Source organism: Amblyomma americanum, chromosome 2 (genome assembly GCF_052857255.1).
Source record: "Amblyomma americanum isolate KBUSLIRL-KWMA chromosome 2, ASM5285725v1, whole genome shotgun sequence".
In the NCBI taxonomy this organism is placed as follows: Eukaryota; Metazoa; Arthropoda; class Arachnida; order Ixodida; family Ixodidae; genus Amblyomma; species Amblyomma americanum.
The window spans coordinates 28826952-28842762 of record NC_135498.1 but is presented as its reverse complement, the minus strand read 5'-3'; the positions used below and the strand labels follow the sequence as shown (position 1 = coordinate 28842762).

Below are 15811 nucleotides of genomic sequence, written 5' to 3'. Positions count from 1 at the left end.
TCTCACAAGACACGTTGTATTATACGTACTTGCTGTAGAAAGCATCATATTAACTAGTTGTGCAAAATTTTGTGTTGCATATTAGTTCAGCGGGCAATATGCATGTATATGCTCTTGTAGCAATTCTTGATGTTACTTTGAATAGCTCATTATGTTGATAGGATCAACATGTACAGACAAAACCACTTGTGGCAGTGGCAAAGTTGTGCGCAAAGCCAACTATTTTATAACAACAGCATTGTGAGAGAAGAGAAACTGCACTTTTTTGTTTTGAACTTGGTTGGTTTTGTCCTTTTGTGGCGGAGTTGTGGTAGTTGGGTGTCTGTCTGGGCTTATAAAATGGTGACTAACTTTGTGTTGTACTTCTCATTGGCAGCATCATTAGTGCATTGCATGTCTCAAGCTTTTGTAAAAAGTATTCACGTACTGCACACAAATGTTTTGAGCTTTCACTGTTCACAATTTGCACATGCAGCATACCTGTGCTACTAATTCTTCATACCGAGTTGTGGTTAACTGTCTTGCCTGCAGTGCTCCACAGGACTTCAGCTGCTGCAGTTTATTTCTTTGTTGTTTTTGTTATCCTTTGTCTTTGTCTCGTCTAGATTCAAAAAGAGGACAAGCAACTCGAATGTGTCGTGGAGAAGAACGGAGACAACTTCTCGGTTGGCGAGCGGCAGCTCCTGTGTCTAGCCAGAGCACTGCTGCGTCACAATAAGGTAAGCACCTGTTGCATGTGCATAACTCTATATGGCAAGGCTCGAGCATTCTTAATCTTAATGCTGACGCAGTGCCTCGGTGGTTATGGTGCTCGGCTGCTGACCGGAAAGAGGCGGGTTCAATCCCGGCTACCATGGTCGCATTTCGTTTGAGGTGAAATGCTAGAGGTCCATGCACAGCGCGATGTCAGTGCACGTTAAAGAACCCAAGGTGGTGGAAATTGTCCAGAGCCCTCCACTACGGTGTCCCTCGTAGCCTTAGCTGCTTCAGGACATTAACCCCTGTAAAAATCAAACCAAGCCTTATGTCTTGGTGATGGCTTTCAAGAGACTGGTCTGCGAGACAAGCGCACTGAGCATTAGGCACAACACTCATAAGTTCATAATACATGTTAAATGACATGTTTCACACTTAAGGTCACCTGTTTAATTGCGGGATTTATTTCTTCTTAGGACATAAGTGTGGCTGTGTGACTTGGTTAAAGATGCTTTGATTTGCTTCATTTAAAGTCCATCCTTTTTTTTTGCTGTTGCGAAACATTTGTGGCCATGTAGTTCACTTCTTCTGCTGCTCGCAGGTTTTAGTCCTGGATGAAGCCACTGCATCTGTGGATGCTGAGACAGACCGTTTGATCCAGCAGACAGTGCAGGAGACTTTCGCAGGCTGTACCGTCCTGACCATTGCGCACAGGTTGAACACTGTTCTTAGCTGTGATATGGTGCTGGTACTGGACGCGGGAAAGGTGAGCTCAGGTTCTGTAAACAGCTTTCTGAATTCGGTTTTATCGTTCATATACCTAGTTGAGAACTGATTATTTTTCAGTTTACTTAATTGACGCGAATGAATGAATGGCTATTTTGTGAGGCTTAATACTCAGGTTGGCCCCAGCCTTTGCTAAACTCGTGCCTTTCTGTCTGGGTTAAAGGAGCAGCTTTCAGTGTCTTGAGCGGCTGGTTTGAAATGCTGCTTCTGAAGGTTAAAGTTGAAACGAATTCACCTCCTAGTTCTTCAGTAAAATACCTCTGTTTACGCAGGTTTTTTCATGTGTTGTAAGCTCTCAGTTCTTTTAATTTTTTTCAGCATTCTCAGAAACATCCTAATGCACCTGTTCTTTAACAGCAAGTTCTCTTTGCTTTGAATGGTATACCTGTCATTGGCGGACATGATGTATCTTTGAGCATAATGTTCCCAGGATGTCCTACAAAGATATAGAAGTGTTCATATAAGCTCTCTTGTTACAATAATAGCACTTTTGTTTGGTGCATATTGAGCAGATGTATTGACTTTTTATGTAAAGAAAACTAGTGCAATACGGAGTTTAAGTTGAGACCAAAATCACTTTTATGCATAATGTGAAGGGGAGTGGGCATAAAGGCTGTTACGTTAAATGTCAGCTTGCAATGTTGAGTGTCAGTGTAGTTTATGCTGCTGCACTGAGAAAGACAGAGCAATGGTAAATTCTAGGTGTGCATGCATGTCTGCTCGTGTGCGTGTGGGTGAGAAAGATTGGGAGATAAAGGCAGTCTATTTGCAGGTGAAAACAAGATCAACTCTCTCGCTTTTTTCGTCTCATTGTATGCTGAAGTGAAGTTCAGCTGTTTTAAACTCCTTAGCAACACACTTCTTCGTTGTGAGAGCTGTACAGACAGCACTAGCTTGATTGGCTCCTGTGCTTTGTCTCAACCACATGTGGTGTCATGCACCGATGCCAAAAAGTTTCTACTACTATTTGATTGTGCTTTGAAATTGGTCATTCATCATAACATCAGCAAATCTTTCACGTGCAGAAATATTGTTTGAGGTGAGAGCCGAAACACTAGACATTTAATGGCAAAGCTCTGTTTGAATTAACAGAGATCGAAAGTTCTGATCATAGTGGATCATCGCATCGCTTTCACAATGTTCAGCCACATAAAAGCACTGTTTCAACTTGTTCACGCAGAAATGGAATTGCCTCCGCTTGTGCCTGTTATAAGAAAGCTGCTCATCTGTGAGGTTCTGTTTGAAATTGTGGCGATGTAGCAGTGCTTTCAACTTGTCCATGCAGACAGCTGTTCTGTTTATCAGGCAGTAAATTAACTGCACTGGGATGGCTTGTTTCTTTCCAGGTTGTTGAAATGGACAGTCCTTTCACTCTCGCCAATGACCCCAACTCGGCATTTTCGTCGATGCTGAAGGCTACTGGCATTCAAGCACCCACAAGGGAGGGGCAGCAGTGAATGTGATCACTGCGGTCACTGGAAGAGGGTTCCTATGTATAGCCAACATTTCATCGTTTTCGGACAAGGTTTTTTTTAACTGCGGGATCTGATTTTGCATTTTTTTTTCACCCATGATATGTCAATGTTTTCAAGACTAGCAGATTATTTTACATGTCTCTTTCATCTGTCTGGTGCAGCCACTCATGAATCAAGTGTAGCATGCACTTGTTCTGATTGGGAAGGTTTTGTAGGGTTGTGCCATCAGTTTGAAAAGTGTGCTCTTGTCGGGCGGATAGGGGGAATATGAAAGGAATCTCGATTTCAAGTGGCATGTTGACACAGTGCAGGCTGTGTGTGCATTCATTCACATCAGTGGGCGTCCCAGTAAAGTGGCTGGCCGACACATTTCAAGCTGCATTCGACAAGTATTTTTATATGGTGTGTGCATTGATCTTGGCAACCACATCATAGGTCACTGCGGATAATTCATTTTGCATACACATGTCAAGACTTTTTCACTGTAGAGGCACCTTTGCCTTCTGCATCACGCTGTCAGGCTGCCTATTTCCAGTCTGCTACAGCTGCCGCCATACCTGCAAAGTGTTCATAGAAGTCCTCATCTGCACACTGCACAACTGCCGTTGACACCGAAATGCCTTTGGATCATTTATTTGAAGTTATTTTGCCTTAATTGTTTTGCGCGGCTGTTGACACTTATTGTTTGCTTGTTGCTGTCAGCAATGTTGTGCCTTATATAAAGTCACTTTCTGGCCTCACAAGGTCGGAAATCATTACCTAAATTGAAGGCCATCTGAAAGCATCACATTGCTTTAGATGCAGACTGTCGAAAGAATTGTGAAGACTTTGTATGTGTGCCTTCACGAGTAGATCGGTGTTTTTAAATAATACATTCTATGCATATGCCAGCCTTGAAGGAGCTGCATGGAGAAAAAGGTGATTTTCACTATTATTTTATTCCTCCATTTGTTCCTATGCGCAGGTCGTTGGCGGGTATATTTAGGAATGTTTATTTTCATCACTAGGGCTGAGTACCATTTACCTGAAGTTTTGTAGCTCAGTGAAAAGCCAGTGCATTTTTTTGTGTATCAGTATTAGTGTGAGACTAAGCCCGCATGCATCAGCATCTGGGTGTTTATGAAGTGTTTGTTCAATGTCTTTCATCTTGAATGATACTGCATTGTTTTATCGAATGGAGCTGCAGTGGACGATGCTGCAGGTAGTCTCGCATTTTGTGATATTGTTACCAGTGAAACATATTTTTTAGTGCAACACATTCTATTTATTCAGCTTACATATCATTGTACACAAAAGCTTCACTTTTTCATATTGAAGATCTGCCGTTGTTTCTCAGTGTCTCTGAGAATAATAAAGGTCTGTTATACCTGAGACTTGTTTGGTGCCAATTTATTCTGGATCGACTTTTTTTTTTTTTGCCATGCACCTGAATGTTATGATAATCGTGCAACATGAGAATTCAAGGGGCTGAAGTGCTTCATGTTAAAACATGCTAATAATTGGTTTTTGGGGAAAGGAAATGGCGCAGTATCTGTCTCATATTGTTGGACACCTGAACTGCGCCACCACCGTAAGGTAAGGGATAAAGGAGAGAGTGAAAGAGGAAAGGAAAAAAAGGTCTTAAAACCTGCTAGTGAACGTTAATTCAGTGCACACAGGGGAGCCAGCCTGTCCAGAAGGCAGTCATGTCTGAGTGAGGGGGCGGCAGAAAGTGAGGTGGGCGGATGAGATTGCTGGGATATGGTGGCAGCAGCTGGCACAGGGCATGGTTAATTGGATAGATATGGGAGAGGACTTTGCCCTGCAGTGGGCGTAGTCAGGCTGATGATGATGGTTGGGTTGAGCTCTGTAGCAAATTGGGGCCATGTATGCCTGGCAAAGTACTAAAACAGCATACTCAACAGTGCACCCAAGCTAACTAGCCAAATATTAAAAATTATTGAGGCACATTCACACTGTATGTAGTCAGTGTTTGCATTGTTCCATTGCATAACTTCTTTCGCGCCCGGCAGCCGTTGTGATTATCGCTAGACACCCTGGCGCCGCTGCGATGGCTACACTACAGTGAACTAGAATAGGTATTCTAGTTCACTATAGGTTACACGCTGCACCTGGCTAAGGCCCCTGTATGTTCTTACGCCTGGCTTGATGGCGGTGCGCGCCAGCGTTGTTCGCTCCTTGTCACGTGACGTTCTCCGCCCCGCCCACGCTGGAGCAGCGAAGTGGCAAGGAGTAGGGAGCAGTGCGCAGCACGGGCGGGGCTGAGATTACGTGTCACGTGCGTCACGGAGTGCCGCGATTTGATTGACATCGCTTTGCGCCCTCCCGCAAGCGCGCGGTTTTCGAATGGCGCGAGAAATGGCCCAAATTGGGGGAGCCACAGCGGCGAGGGTAATTGCGTTTTCGAAACTCTAACAACTGGTATGCCCATTACTAAGTTAATTATTAGAATTCAGTTAATCACTCTTCTAGTCAGCATATATATGATTTGCTTGTTTTCTGACGTCCGCCAACACCGATATTACTGTCACAAAAAGCCTCTATCTCAAAAACCCTATTTCTTTAAATTTTGGACCTTGCAAAAAAAAAAAAAAAACGCCCGGTACTTGAGTAAACCACTTGTATGACGATATAAACGCACTAAACCGCAGCTAGGAAATGCACAATGCATGATATTGAGAACACAGTGCACACGTCAGAAACAACATTAATGAGCGAGCATAACTTATGTAAATTGTAAAGCTAACACAATAATGAACTATATACAATAGGAGGATTTAAGTAAGCCGCAACAGGTACGGACTTAGCCTGGTAACGACTTAGTAATGACGGACAGGCAATGACTTAGTCGCAGACACATGAATGTGAACTTCAAAAATGGTTGTCCGGCTATCATCGCAATCGTGAACTAATGATGTCAGCAAAGGGAAGTGAACACTACAGATATTGGAGACGCGAGACATCAATGAAGAGAGGCGGTAGCCCTAACCTCCAGTAATTAAATTCGAGTTACACCTAGTATTTCCCAAATATTCTCCGTGATTCAGCGCCATGAGTGCTTGTTTTTGCAGCGCACGCATCGGCCGCGCAGGCCTAATAGCTTTAGAAGACTGAGCGAATTTTTTATCAAGAGCGTTCAGGTCCATCTTCGATCGTGTCCTGTAATTGTCGACATGCCCTAGACAATCGGATATTAGATGAGCTGCATGCCCGTCTTCATGGTCATCTATACTTTGTGGGCTCTCTGCGCGACCAATTCCGTGCAGAAAAAGTTTCGTATACACTGTTCCCAAACGCGAGTGGTGAATAAGAGTTTTCAGACTTCTGTTGAGAGACAATGGAATATTATACCGTAACTTCTATATTGTATTGGCTCAAACCACATCATTTCGCTCATTTAAACACGCACGGACTTTAAAAAAAATGGCGCACGTACTGCACAACTCTAGAACGGAAGACTTACCTAGCGGCTCCGCCCGCCTCGGTGTTTCCAGGAATTGGCCAATGTCAGAGTATCCTTGGAAGATTACGGTACGCAGGTTTTTGGTAGCCTTGCAAAATTTAGGTACTTCGCGCACCAGCCTATAGCGTTCCAAGGTGTTGAATTAGCTCTTTCGAAGGCTTTCAGTGGGCACTGGGAATCGCTGAAGATTATCTACGTTCGCGGATCGCGACAGGTAAGATGGAATTGGAGGGCCAAATAAATTTCGTGGAGCCTATCAGTCGCTGATTCTGTTCCGTGTGTCATTTAAATGTTCGTCATTCACTTTGCTGTAAATCGCAAATGCGAATTTTGATGAATTTTGAAGGCTGGAGCCACCAGTATACATGCACGTGAATGTAACATGGATATAAGTACTGCATGGTCTCGGAAAAACGTTTATTGCAGCTCTCGCGTGATATTGTAACCAGCGGATAGAACATGCACGTCCCCTAGATCATACTTTCACACATATCCGCAGATGGATTACGTGACTGCGCCGAAATAACTGCGCGCTGGCATCCTGTAAACTTCTGATCTCGATAGTACGACGGATACGACATCATTTCCTTTCCTCGAAAACCAATTTTCAATCCGTCGACACCTAATTTTTGGGTGCGTGTTTTCTTGTTTATAATGATGCGTAAGGCATTATTATACATGGATTACCATGCACCTGGTATTCTCCTACGACCGCTAAATAATTTCTAATCGCATTTCTTGTGCTGTTTCGGTTTCAACAGCCGAATGAGGACTGTGACGTCAGCGCGTGCTTATAGATCCCGTGAGACATGAAAAAAACTGCAATATAATCGCTGCTTCCACATTGGTTGTCATACCGGCTCCTGGGGAAGGTCGGCTTCAGCACTGCAGCAAATTAAAACGATTTCCATGCGTCACTTGACACAAAAACAAACACTTATGTCACAGCCATTGTTCGGCTGTTGAAACCGAAACAGCATGACAAAAAAAAATCGATTATAAATTATTTAGCGGTCGTAGGCGAATATCATAGGGTGATCCATGCATAGTAGTGTCTTCCGCATCATTGTAAAGAAGAAAACATGGCACGAAAATTAGGTGTCTACACTGCTTGCACCCACTTCGCCCTTTTGGCTGCGTGCAGCGCTGCCACGGAAGATCTACTAGTGGTTTATTTTTAAAGGTAATAGTAAAAAGGAAGGAAAAGATTTTTGCTAGCCCAGGCATCTGCCATCTTTACGGAAGAACCTGAGCTACGGCAGTGGAAATAAAGGAATAGCAGGTGGACTGGAGAAATGAAATGAAAGAGATGAGGGGACAGGCAGAAGGGATAGGAGGCGAGAGGTATGTATATTCCATTTACACTATAACATAGACAGGGTGTCCCAGCTAACTTTAGTCAGGGTTTAAAAATATGCCGCGGCACTCTCACACTATTTTTTGTATTGACCTTAATTGCATAATTAGTCAAGATTATTTAACCAACTTCGCAAGCAACGAATTCGAGAGGCGAAAAAGGCCAATGAAAAAGTTGTTGAATGGTCTGCAAAACGTCCTGCGTTTTCATCTATTACGTATCGGCTTTCTTTTTCGGTCTCTGCGGATGCCCGCGAAATACAAAAAGTACCACGTGAGATGCATGTCCACTTGAGCGCCACGATTGCAGTGCTCTCAAACGTTTCGCCCAACGAAGCAACAGCTCATTTGGCCGGGTGTGCTGCTGCATACAATGTGACAGGGCTGCGACGCAGGCGTTGGCTGTGCGATTACACGAGTGCAAGCGATAAGGACTGTGTCTGCTGGTCGCTACCATCAAGCGCCGCAAGGGAAGCATACCGCTGACGTTAATCGCACAACCAGCTAATGCGTCGCTGCCCTGTCACCTTTTAAGCGGCAGCACACAGTCCTAAATAATCTGTCCGTTCTTACACGGAACGTTTGGGAGCATTGCAGTCGCGGCGCGCAAGCATACATGCCTCTCACGTGGTATTTTGTATTTCGCGGGCATAAGCAGTCACCGAAAAAAAGCTGATACGTAATAGATGGCTGTGCGATGTCAGGGCACGTTAAAGATCCCCAGGTGGTGGAAATTATTCCGGAGCCCTCCACTACGGCCCGCCGCGGTGGCTCAGTGGTTAGGGCGCTCGACTACTGATCCGGAGTTCCCGGGTTCGAACCCGACCGCGGCGGCTGCGTTTTTATGGAGGAAAAACGCCAAGGCGCCCGTGTGCTGTGCGATGTCAGTGCACGTTAAAGATCCCCAGGTGGTCGAAATTATTCCGGAGCCCTCCACTACGGCACCTCTCTCTTCCTTTCTCCTTTCACTCCCTCCTTTACCCTTCCCTTACGGCGCGGTTCAGGTGTCCAACGATATATGAGACAGATACTGCGCCATTTCCTTTCCCCCAAAAAACCAATTATTATTATTATTATTACTCCACTACGGCACCTCTTTCTTCCTTTCTTCTTTCACTACCTCCTTTATCCCTTCCCTTACGGCGCGGTTCAGGTGACCGCCGATATATGAGACAGATACTGCGCCATGCATTTCCTTTCCCCCAAAACCAATTATTATTATTATTATTATTATTATTATTATTATTATTATTATTATTATTATTATTATTATTATTATTAATAATAGATGTAAAGTTGAAAACTGTTGAATCGGACGTTTTGCGGACCGTTCTACAACTTTCCCATTGGCCTTTGTTGCCTATCTTCATTGCTTGCCAAGTTCGCTAATTAATCTCGACTAATTACGCAATTAAGCAGAATACAAAAATAGTCTGACTTGCTCCATACAATAGACAGCAGCATGCATTTGGTCGCGTCGTCTTGGAGTGCCTCAGTGTATTTTTAAACCCTGGTTGAAGTTAGCTGGGGCACCCTGTATACAGGTAGGGCGCGAGTGATCAGATCTGAGGAACCTTGCATTTCCTGGTCAGCGACTTGAGTTCGTACACAGCGTTCCCGACACCTGCGGAGCCACGAGCGACTGACCCGGACGAACCAAAGAAAAAAAACAAGGCGGTAGCGCATTTCCCGCAATGCACTGCGCGCGCGTGAGCAGAGGCCCCGTATGAAAAAAAGGTCCACTTAATTCTTTGTGTGTCCGTGTCTTTTTGGCGCTAGTCACCATGTGCAGGATGTGTTGCTGGGCTTGTTGGTTTGACAGTCTGAACATTGTAGTGCTGGCAGACGACAGACGAAGGGAAGGGAGACTGTGTGTCTCGTCTTTCCTTCGTCTGTCGTCTGCCAGCGCTACAATGTTCAGACAGTCACCATGTGCTAAGCAGGACTGAAGATAATATAACCAGAGAGATAGAGATCCGGCTTTGGAGGCAAGGAATAAAAAAAAACCTCGGCTATTCCTGTATCAGAGTTATCAGTGCCTCTGTCGTAAAACGAGTCGGCAAAGCACGGGTTCAGTGCATAAACGGGAAGGATGTAGGAGAAAAAGTTACTCGTCCCCGCTTTCATTCTTATGACTGTAGAGATTTCTTGGATGTTTGTGTCTTGGCCGCAGTAATTTATCATCCAGTAACAGGAAATAAGCTATCAGTGTTTAATGTGCTGACGTGTGTGCCCTGTGTGTTTCTTCTAGTTTCCCTTGTGGTGCATTATCATCGAAAATGAGCAAACACGCAGCCCCACACGTGTTAAAGAGTCCCTGAAAAGGGTGTTTGAGGCTGTCTATAAAATGCTCGCATTATGTAGAGTACAGGCCAACGAGCGTTCATGCCGCGTACAAGACATCAAAAGCGAGCCGATAATTTATAATGCAATTTTTAAAACTCCTGATTTCGCGCCTAGCGGCGACCTGCAACGCTGCGCTCTCGCCCGAATCCGCGCTCGTTACGTCATGTAGCGCTTGTTACGTCAGCAGCGGACTGCTAGCATTGGTTCGCGCGCGTCGGCAGCCGGTGGAGGGGGCGAGTGCGAGGGGCCGGTGGAGGAGCGCCGACATTTCAGCGTGCAAAAAGTGACGAGAGGGAAAGGCGCGATGATACGGAAATTCACATTTTGACTACAGCTTCCACAAAACGCATCTAAAGATCTCTTGCTGGAGGATATTTGTGACGCTCCGTCCTTTAGCATCCTATATAAAAAAAAATAGCCACATCGCATCTTTGTTGATACCCCCTTTCACAGCCCCTTTAAGAAGGGTGACGGGTGAGTCACGCGCGAGGGCGTGTCCCAGCGCAGCTTTGAAACCTTTTGTCGAACCGTCCTCCCTTTTTTCCGTACGCTCTTGCCCTCTCCACTCAGAGGGGCTCTGTTGTCACCCTGAGGAGAGGTCGTTGACCTCTCGCATCAGCAGTTCGCCCACTGAAATTCCTCCGTTCGTTTCGGGCCTTGGTTTTTCAAGACCCGTCAGGAATACAGTGAGTAGTGAGTAGAATCCTCGTCATTATTTGATTATTTCAGGTTCTGCTGCCCGCCTTCGGTTGCGGAGGCGCCGGTCGTGTTTTTCTTTCAGTAATTTGAGGATCTCGTTGGCCCGAGACTGAATTCGTTCCCACGAGCTCTTCAGCATGTTTCCGGCTTTCGACGCCTCCGAGTATATTGATTCCCTGTCAGTTTTAACGTGGGAGATCATATTTTCATTTCTGGACGGAGGGTCCCTGATAGCATTCACGGAATCTTTTCCCGGCCTCGAATATATCGCCTTCCAGGAACGCCTTGTTCGAGCGCTCACATTTACGCCCGACACAGACGAGTGCACCATAAGAGACTTCCTCGGAGCAAATATTTCTGACCGCGTGAAAAAGCTGGACATCAGTAACTGCATCGCGGTTTCGTCAGCAGCGCTGATAGACTGCATTTCCAGCTGCTGCAATCTGCAAGAACTGTGCTGTGTCAACTGCGTAATTCAACCTTTGCAGCTATTCACCCTTCTTGCTATCCAAATGCCCCAAGTGCGAAGGATTGAATGGTCGCTTCACGATACCAGGTTCTACGCGTGGGGGGTGGACCCCGACATCCAGTCGCCGAACATGCAACTGGAGAGCATGTACGTGGAGCTGGTGCCTAAGATAGATAATTTCTGTTTTTTGAAGCAGATCCTGCAGCAATGCCACCAGTTGCGAAACCTGCACATCCACTCCATCCGCAAAGCCGTTGCATGCACACAGGTCGCCGACATGCGCACGTACTTTGCCAGTCTCCTGCCAAACTTGGATACAGTGAAGTTCACCTGCGAACAAGCCTTCGCCCCCAAAACCGAAGCAGTAAAGTGGCCCAGCCATCTTAAGAGGCACCCAGTTAAAGCCGAATACATTATGCTCGGCAACATAAGCTATCAGCTGAAGCCGGTACCTTCGAGTAATCTGGTAATTTTCGAGGACGGACTGCAGAGCGAGCAACTTAGAGGGGTCGAGCAAGCGATCGTGGCCATGGAAGCCATCGACCGTATAAAGCTTCGCCGCCTTTCCAAAGTCGTCTCAAGGCCCGATTGCTGGACGGATGTTTCCTGCCTGTGCCTAGTCCTGAGGGCTCCCCGTGGAGGTAACTTGCCAGGAACTGTGGGTGCCAGCAATTACCTCATCGACGCAACACAGTTGTTCTTAAAGAGTTGCGTGCGCAACATCACAGAGTTGAACATGGCGTCGTTCCACTTCGATCACGGCAGCGATGGGTCCGCGATCGTTGGTTGCACTCTGCCCCATCTACAGGCACTGGCGCTCACTCCCTGCGGGGTCAACCAGGTCGACGCTGTCGCTTTCCTGGCCCGTGGGTGCAGAAACCTAACGCTGCTGGAAGTCCGGGCGGAGCATGATTCGAATGGGGCCTGTCTGTGCGAATTCTGCAAGACGCCTCTGCGCTTCAGTGAAGCGGGCTTCAAGGAGCTGCACAGGTCGACCAAGCTTGGGCGGCTGAGTCTGGATGACGCGGCTAAGATGACATCTCTGGACTTCCTGCGTGAGTGTCGCGTCACCGACCTGCGGTTCAGCCTGCACAGCCTCAAGCAAGAGGTGACGAACACTGCTAGCTTCCCCGTTAGCCTGACCCAGCTGCTGCGAGCCAACACGAAGCTCAGCTTCCTGGCGATTGAGACCCGCGGCATGCAGCTACAGCACAACGCATTCGCAGAGGGCCTCGCAAACATTTCCACTCTGAGACATCTCTGCGTCCTCACAGATGCGGTGACCACAGCGGACCACGTCACTTCCTTCTTCCGGTAAGTGATTAGTTTTATGCTTGCATGCGCATGTATTTGCCCATTCTCTTTAATCATATCGTCTTCTCGTACCTCGGCACCATGAGAAGTGGCTCGCGCACAATCACACTCACGTCCACACACACCACAACCACTAACGTCACCTCGCACTCGCATTAACTCACGCTCACAGGCCCATTCACAGTTTCACTCGCCATGAAGTTTGCAGTGCATGTTCGCGTATAGACGACATTCTTCTAGATAGAGTTTTATTTTTCTTTCTTTGCTGACAGTGGAGCGGATGAGAGATATAAATGTGGTGTGACGAGGCGGAGCGGCGAGGACCTCCTTCGTTGGCTTCGTGGGCAAACCCCAAGCTGGCGAGGGCGGCAGGCGACGTGCACCAGCAGATATGTGTTTTCGTTCGGTGCCTGCGCTCTCCGGCTTAGTAAACACACCCGTAACCTCTCGCATCGATCTGCTTGAAAGTGAGCAAACTGTGGAAATGAACAGTTGCACCGTGGGTGATTCTGCGCATGCGCCGACCGAAGCGTGGCCGGCGTAGCAGCACCGGGTATGATAGAGTGCTCGACATAAGCCTCGCCGTGCAGTACGCCCGCCCGCAGCCGTCTGCAAATATGGTTAGCCCTCCGACTAGCAGACCGTTCTCTTCTTCTAAGTTTTGCGTGTCTGTCTCAGCCAGGACAAAAGGCATTTTTTGTCTACGGCGGCGGTGTAGTGACGATGGCCAAACCATGGTGCGTTTGCAAAGGCGAAGACAGTATTCGCGGAAGAGTCGTTGGTCGATGCCTGCGCAACCAGGCTTTGTCAACACTCTCGTAAACTGTCAGCTCTATCTGCATGTAAGTGAACAAAGTGTGCAAGTAAGAATATGCGCAGCGAGTGATGTGGTTGGCTTGTTCTCTCCATTTAAATGTAGCTGCCTCATAGCTGCAACAAAACGAAATATTTTCTCTACGGCGGTGGTCCAGCGGCAGCGGCGATAACAAAGCCGATGCGCTTGTTGAGGCGAATGCAGATTCCGGGGAAGGAACTATGTGACAAACTGTAAACTGCAATCAGTTCTCTGATTGGCTAATCGCCCGGGGGGGGGGGGGGGGGGTCTTATGGACGACGAGATTTGCTACGGGTGCGAAACCGAGCGACAAGGCAAGCGACATGGACAAAACGCTTCGCGCGACGGCGCCTCTCGTCGCTTGTCGCCTTCCCGTTCGTGCTAATTTTCGAGTACGTGGAGTTTATGGCTGTTATGGCTGGCTTAGCCTTTACTACCACGGACGACGATGCTAGTGGGCGAGGTGGCCTTTGTTTGGGTCCCCTCCCCTAACGTAGCATGATATGTGCTCACAGGAGCATAACCTCGCACAGATGCAGCGATGAGCTGCAGGGACCTCTGTCGGGCTCTTCAGCCAGTTTTCGCAATGGACAACTTGCAAAGTTGCAGGAAAGCTGACTTACCCTCGTTCACAGACAGCGTTTCCACTTCCTGCTGTCCCAACAGAAAGGGTTAGCGTGAGGGGAGATAAGTCAGTCGCCCACCATTGTACTCTTTTTTGCAAAGGTGAGGGGTATACTGCCCCCAAATCTGCGAGAACCTGAAGCTTCGATTGTCACCACCACCTTCAGAGACACATTACCTGTCTCGGCCGGCTCCTGGGGTTCGCACCTCTGCTCTATTGTGTCCTTTCAACAACTTGCCTCTGTGCGAGGCGTCATAGCCTCGGAGCTTACCTGGACAATGACCTGTCTGCAAGTGTGCATCAACACAGTGGACGCACGTGGCCACTATGAATATTTTTGGCGGTGTGGGAAATTGAGAGTGTTTTAGAAAAGGTCTGCGCGTACCTGCGTGCAAAGAAAAGCGACTGACACAAGAAAACTTTTACCAGGAGGGATGGCCATTAGCAATCCCTTTACAATGGCCCCTTGGGTTTGACTTCCTCTAGCCATGCAGCGCAGGTGCGCGCGACTGTTGCGCTCGACGCCGAAGGCCAGTGGAATACCTCCCCCCTCTTCCAACCCCTTCTTTCTTGCCCCCCCCCCCCCCCTCCCCTTGCGCCCCGACAAGAGAGGCATCGGGCGGCCGAGCGTTCCTTGTTCTCCAGCGGGAACAATTCTCCCTCCTTCCCCCTGTCATCCTTGAGGCCTGAAAACAAGGGGCTTTAGACGGGACAAGCGTACCGCGGCCCCCTCGAGACCGGCCGTGAACAGAGATGCCTTTCCCGGCTACCGCGTTCATCGCCCCCGTCTCCCCTTTCGTTTCGTCCCGCGTCGGTAACGACCGGTGTCGGAAGGTCATTGCTTGGCCGGATCGGAGGGTCCGTGACCCCCTGGCGGCATATCAGCTCCATCGTGCTAGCACGGGGTGATCAACCTTTTGACAGCGGCCTCCCCAGAACTCGCCAGCGCCGAGTTTCCCGTCATCAGCACACGCGCGCCGCGAAGACAACTGACTTTTTGACTCTTTGTGTAAATAATGTATATAGTATATTTATTTTGCATTTATAGTGTTCACTTTTAATGTTTTTATGCAGTGTATATTTATTTTATGTAGTGTACTATTTACCTCCCCCCATGTCTTTCTTCTGTCCCCTCACCTCTTTTATTTCATTTCTCCCACCTGCCTGCTATCCTTTCTTTCCGCTGCCCCAGCTCAGGTGCCGCCGCACGTGATGGCAGATGCCGGGGCTAGCAAAAATCTTTTACCTTCCTTTTATGTTATTCTAAATAAACCACTACTACTACTACATCACAGTCAGCGCTTTTGGGTCCAGCTGCGTGTGCCAGTGGCGTAGCCAGAAATATTTTTTAGCGGGTGCTATACGCTGCCAGTGAAAAAAAGAGAAAAGAAAGAGAGCCTGCGTCTAAACAATGTCTTGCCTGACCTGAAGGTTCCGCTAACCTTGTTGGAGAGGCGTGTGCCGCCGCTGTTGGGGTCGCCGGTGCAGCACAGGAACCATTTTTGTCAACAAAATCGACGCTCTTCTTATTTTCGTTTTCAAATTTTAATATGTCGATGCGATGTGTAAATAGCATGGCGAAAAAAAGGCCGAAAAGAGGGGAGGAGGGGGTGTTCAGAAAATTTCGGAGGGGGGGGGGGGGTACCGTGGAAGAACGTGTGCTTAACGAATTGGATATACACTTTGCAGGCCATTTCTTGCGAAAACTGTGGCGAGGAGGCTGTGCGCATGCGCAAGACGATACGGG

At 47.6% G+C, this 15811-nt stretch overlaps 1 protein-coding gene across 2 annotated transcripts in view; it reads left to right on the top strand.

The window, feature by feature from the left end:
• Positions 1 to 4328, top strand: part of LOC144120860 (ATP-binding cassette sub-family C member 5-like) — a 38410-nt gene extending 34082 nt beyond the window's left edge. For both annotated transcript variants that reach the window (XM_077653629.1, XM_077653628.1), the window contains exons 27-29: positions 606 to 719; positions 1298 to 1462; positions 2829 to 4328. In XM_077653629.1, the coding sequence (XP_077509755.1) occupies positions 606 to 719; positions 1298 to 1462; positions 2829 to 2939 (390 nt within the window). In that variant the 3' untranslated portion in view covers positions 2940 to 4328. The remainder of the gene's footprint in view (positions 1 to 605; positions 720 to 1297; positions 1463 to 2828) is intronic.
• Positions 4329 to 15811: the final 11483 nt, after the last annotated feature.